General features: G+C 39.3%; 1 protein-coding gene and 1 long non-coding RNA gene across 4 annotated transcripts in view; both read left to right on the top strand.

The window, feature by feature from the left end:
- The first annotated feature begins 1,932 nt into the window (after positions 1-1,932).
- twist1b (twist family bHLH transcription factor 1b) lies at positions 1,933-3,770 on the top strand. 3 transcript variants are annotated; one of them, XR_002918767.2, is made up of 2 exons: positions 1,933-3,077; positions 3,185-3,770. XR_002918767.2 is itself a non-coding variant. In XM_024267641.2 (2 exons), exon 1 carries the CDS (start codon positions 2,498-2,500, stop codon positions 3,002-3,004), a length of 507 nt encoding a protein of 168 aa, XP_024123409.1. In that variant the 5' UTR covers positions 1,933-2,497; the 3' UTR covers positions 3,005-3,030; positions 3,211-3,770. The 3 variants fall into 3 exon arrangements, 2 of the variants coding, with proteins under 2 accessions (XP_024123409.1, XP_024123408.1); XM_024267641.2 differs by having other exon boundaries at positions 1,933-3,030; positions 3,211-3,770; XM_024267640.2 differs by having other exon boundaries at positions 1,933-3,030.
- Positions 3,771-4,550: 780 nt separating this feature from the next.
- The window catches only part of LOC118599853, a 4,614-nt gene continuing 3,768 nt past the window's right edge, over positions 4,551-5,396 (top strand). The window contains exon 1 of the long non-coding RNA XR_004949369.1: positions 4,551-4,719. This is a non-coding gene — a long non-coding RNA (uncharacterized LOC118599853). The remainder of the gene's footprint in view (positions 4,720-5,396) is intronic.

Below are 5,396 nucleotides of genomic sequence, written 5' to 3'. Positions count from 1 at the left end.
ATTTGTCCAAAACTCAATTTTCAAAAATCAAACGTCATATTTCGTTTTCTGAAATTTTTCATTTTTATTTAAATTCATTTTTTTGGAATTCTGTTTTGGTTGCTGTACTTATGTTATGGTTTCTAAATGTTATTCTTTTACCATTAGTTTTTTTGTTTGTTTGTTTTTTAATTGTCGTGATTTTTAACATATTTTTGCATTTAGTGATTAGTCGCTGTGATTTGCACTCAGTTATGTCATCAGTGGATCCCCCCTCACCCTGGAGTTCACCCCTTTAAGTAAGAAACAGTGAATGTTTGTTGATACAAAAGTGAATTTGAGCTAAAAAATGAATGATCAGAAATTAAAGATAAATTAAAACATGTAAAAATGAAGAATAATTCAATAATAAAAGAAAGAAAGAATAGAAGCCTGCTTACCTGCTAACATGTTGATAACTAATATATAATAAAATATGAATAAAAGTTCAAAACAAAATATGTAGTGATCAACTGTTTATCTTCTAACTCTTGACTAGCCTTTAAAACTTATAAATTACACATTTGAAAGACATATGTCAAGAAGGCCCTGGTTCAAATCCCAGCAAGGAGCTTTATATGTGGAGTTTGTATGTTCCTCTTGTGCATGTGTGGGTTTTCTCTTCCTTCTATGGTCCAAAAATGAACATCATAGGTCAATCAGGGACTCTGAATTGACACTAGGTTTAAATATGATTGTGTAATTGTTAGCCGCTGTGTGGCTGTGATGGACTGGCCAACCATCCTGGGTGTACCCTGCCTTTACTCAGTAGAGGCCGGGATAGGCTCTAGTACAACTGTAGCCCCAAAAGGCAGCTTTAGAAAAATGATAGATGGATGAGAAATGGGGAATACTTGTGTAGCGCTTTTCTGCCTTCCTCAAAGGCCCAAAGCGCTTTACAGTCACAGTCCCATTCACCCATTCACACGCTGATTGTGGCTCTGGTGCCGAACACCACCATCTCTACTAAATGACAGACATCATTTGGGTGATTTGATCACTTGTGTTCAGTCGTGCACTAATTTAAAATACTAAGGGGAAACATCTGTCAAAATAAAATAACTTTTTGATTTCCAAATGTGGTGATTGGCAGATTTGACAATAGAAATATGAGGGATGTTATATTTATTTAAATTGTCTCTCAACAAACTGTGAAAAACACTCACAATGTTTGGTATTTTGGTGAAAGGGAGAACAGATTCCTTCAGAGGAGTAGGAGAGATCCCTCCCTACCTGTAGAGATGCATATCAGGTAAAAGGAGTGGCCAGCATAGATTTCAGCACCACGGTCAGAGTTACCTCACAGGTAAAGTCTCTCACCTCAGAGACAACACCTGGACTATCTTTTCAAACAGTTCAAACATGAACACATACATTTGGATGTTTTTGTGTTTTACATTTATCCTGTCAGATACCCTGTATGTGGATTTTCAAAATAAAATCAAAGTGATGTTTCTTACTTAAAATTTTGAGGAAGCTGTTAAAGTCTCACTTAAACAAGTCTCTTTTTTTTGTTTTTTACGTTGGAACAATACCTCACTCTCAGGCCTCCGCTGAGATGTAAATGGATGTTTCACTGGTGTTGTGACCCTTGACCCTGAGTGCACCCCCTGTTTCCTGAGCCAGATGCTGCTCCTGTAGACCCCAGTCTTCTCAACCTAAACAAAGTAATCCTCCACTAAACAAGATGGATATTGTATCACCAGTCTAGTTGGTGTCAAAGGAGCAAATGCATAGAAAACCTCACTCCTCCTGTCTCTGAATTTCACAAATCATTAAAAATATAAGTATTTTTAGCAACAGAAGAAAAGTGGAAACTTTATTTTGAGCTGTTGTGATGTTTTAATTTAATTGCATTTGAATGGAAATAGGGTTTAGACATAAAAGTTTATTAAATTTAAGGACTTCAGTGGGAAATAAGTGACTTGTAGCTGTACTATTTGGGTTTTAGATGAAAAATGTTGAATATAAGAGAAAATATATGAAGAAATAAAATAATTTAAAAAACAATTTTAGGAAGATAATAGACTTTATTCCCTTGCACCTCTTTTTCATATTTAGCTGAAGTAGCCATTGCATTTCTGGTGTATTACTTTCTTACCCAAAACATTGTAATCCACTTTTATTTTCTTTAAAAAAAATAATTGTGTAATCTTATGAAATAGCGCCTCCAGTTATCTTTACCAACTCTGGCTTTGCGCAGAGATTGTTTAACAGTTTCTCGGATGCTACCTCCCACTCCTCCACGTAGATCCCCCTCTTAACCAATCCCATGCCTCCCCAAAAAGTTTACGCCATGCAGCCTATAAGAAGTGCCTAAGTTTCTCAAGTAACAGAAAGACTTGTCCTCTCAGGAACACATCTATGGATTCTTTAGATGTCTCCAAAAGCCCGCAGATCTTTGGTTGGACGAACTCCCTGACTCCATGAGAGGGGGGTTGCTTTGACTCTGTCTGCTGGACGCCTATACCAGGTGGGAATGTCTGAGGAAAATCTGGGGGAAGACTCGGCCAGCTCCCCTGTCTCTCCTGTGGACAGTGTGAGCAACAGCGAGGGGGAGCTGGACAGACCGCCGAAGAGATGTGGGAGGAAGAGGAGACCGAGCAGGAAAAACGGGGAGGACTCAGATAGCCCGACCCCTGGGAAAAGAGGGAAGAAGTCCAGCAGCAGCAGCCCGCAGTCTTTCGAGGAGCTCCAGTCGCAGCGCGTCATGGCCAACGTCCGGGAACGACAGAGGACGCAATCTCTCAACGAGGCGTTCGCGGCTTTGCGCAAAATCATCCCCACTTTGCCCTCCGACAAACTCAGCAAAATACAGACTCTAAAGCTGGCAGCCAGATACATCGACTTCCTCTGCCAGGTGCTGCAGAGCGACGAGCTGGACTCCAAGTTGTCAAGCTGCAGTTATGTGGCGCACGAGAGGCTGAGCTACGCCTTCTCTGTGTGGAGGATGGAGGGCGCCTGGTCCATGTCAACATCTCACTAGCACCTGGAGAAACCCTGCCCAAAATGGTACGCCGGGTTCCAAAACCCAAACCTGCACTATTCAAGCTGAAAATGTATGTGGGAGAGTGATTTTTTTAAAAAAGGTTGCAGCCTCTAAAGGCCACATTTAGGCTAAGAAGGGGGTTTTGTTTGTTAGTGACAATAAAAATGTAACCCACAGGTGACTGCTGAATTTATTTCCTGAAGGAACAACCTGGAGTCCAATGCTGGATACATGGGATCACTGCCACAGACGACTGAAGCTCTGCGTGGGGATCTTTTTTTATATATAAGAGGCCCGACAGCCTTGCGTCAGCTCCCCACTCTGATGAGTTTTCATGCTGTTGACGAAGAATGTTCAAAAAATATCTTTTTTGTGGTGTTTTTCTAATCTTTTCCTTTTTTAAAAAAAATCTGTGTTTAAATGCATGCATTTAGACTTTTCTCTGTGGTCAAAGTGCATCATTGAAGTCTCAGTATTTCTTCAGCCGGTGGTGTTGCTCATGCAGGCTGACTTTGTGGATCTAACCTGTGCAAAAAAAAGGAAAAGTATTTTGAGAATATTTATTTATTGAGGAAACGAGGAGGAATAGATCCTGTGTCTGGAATAAAATGCATTCCTATTTTTTTTTATAATCGCCTCTTTTATAAATGTTTGTATATATGTTTTTGCATTAAAGAAAAGTACGATGGGAGGACTGGAGTTTTTTTTGTTCCTTTCTGTGCATGAAGGCCAAAAATGAAAAATAAAATTAAAAATAAATAAATAAATAAAATAATGGAAAATGCTAATTAAGCTTTGCGCGTGCGCGGTGAAATTACAAAGCAAAATCTGAAAAATTGCAGAAATTACATACATGAAAATATATTTCCAATTGTGATTTTGACGCGCAAAATGCGCGTCAAAATCACAATTGGAAATATATTTTCATGTGTAGGCCTTCTTCGATGGCACTCCAAAATAAATACAACAAAAAAAGTTCATGGACACAAATGTAAACATTGTTGGCTCATATTTTATCTTTTGTACCAGCATTAGCCCCCGTGTCCTTGCGTGATTACTGTCACGGAATAAATCTTTCAAAGCCTGTTATCGTGCTGTGATTGATCTCCGTGATCTGGGAAAGTGTTTCTCGCTGTCCAAATCAAAGTGTGCGCGCGTTTGAAGGTGTGTAATTGGCTTGCGAGGCACGTATGGAATTCCCAGATGTCTATGAAATTCAAGAAGGTCGTGAAGGTGCGGGCTGTGGAAGGGCTGCTTCTCTTGTCTCAACAGTTAAGCAAGAGTTGTGTTTGTTCGATTAATTGTTCGAGATGAATATGAGTTGCTTTTTGTGGTGACGCAAAATCTCAAAACTTTAATTTATTAAGTGGTTTCTTGGTCCCTGATGCGTAAAAGTCTGGAAAAGGTTTCCTCTTCCCTTTTTCTGAGGAGAGAAGTTGGCAACTGACACAATGCAGAGGCACAAAATGAAACCTATTTAGAACAGATGTTAGTATTTTTAAAAAAGTCACGTGAAATGAGCAGATGTTCAGACTGAGCTGGGGCTCGCAGAGCAGAGCATTGCTGTGCAGACTCTGCTCGGAGCAGCAATGTCTCCACTCTTTTGTCATTTAAAATTTTGGCTTTTATGGGGATGATCTGTGCAGCTTGGATTAACAAAAACGAGGTTTCCGGGAAATATCATTGGAACTGGAAGGAATGGTTTCTTGAAGGTAGGCTGAACTTGAGAAGAGAGTCTTCGTGCGGAGAACTGTGTGAGGGAATGTGCGTCTGGGAGGCAATAATAAAAGCCAAATGAAAGCCAGGGTGTTTTTGGAAACTTCCACGGGCCCCGCTGCAGCCCAGCTCTCATGCAGGCAGAACTGCTGTGGGAGCGGGGTGAGCGTGAGAGTGTGGGTCCGTGTGTTGTGAGGTGGAGCGAGGAGGCTTAAAGGAAGCGAGTAACCGAGGAGTGACCGAGAATCCATCAGCCAACCATTCTGATAAAGAAAATCCACGACGCACGGCGCGCTTTTACGCACGAGAAGACCAGATAAATCACGAAATTACACAACTTTGATTAAAAAAAAATAACAGTTTCGTAATTCAAAAATGTTTTACTTGTTATAGGGAAAATAACATGCATGTATTATTATTATTATTCACTTGATAAATTATCTAAAAAGTTTGTTTGATTTTTTTTATTTAATACATGCTATTTATTTTATTATTTAATTTAAAAAAGTATATATTTATATTTGCTTGTGTTTTTGCTATTGCAATTTTTTTCTATGAATCCCTAAATACATTAACATGTGTATATTTTTATCTATATTATTTTATCGATGGATATTTTTGTCCGTGAATTAAAAATAGAGCTTTTCTTTTAAAATGAGCAACCATCCTTAAG

The sequence above is a fragment of the Oryzias melastigma genome, linkage group LG16 (genome assembly GCF_002922805.2).
Source record: "Oryzias melastigma strain HK-1 linkage group LG16, ASM292280v2, whole genome shotgun sequence".
In the NCBI taxonomy this organism is placed as follows: Eukaryota; Metazoa; Chordata; class Actinopteri; order Beloniformes; family Adrianichthyidae; genus Oryzias; species Oryzias melastigma.
This window is presented reverse-complemented; position numbering and strand designations above follow the sequence as displayed.

What these genes read in the sequence shown, in the direction of transcription:
- twist1b (XM_024267641.2), top strand. Translation starts at nt 2,498, where the DNA reads ATGTCTGAGGAAAATCTGGGGGAAGACTCGGCCAGCTCCCCTGTCTCT.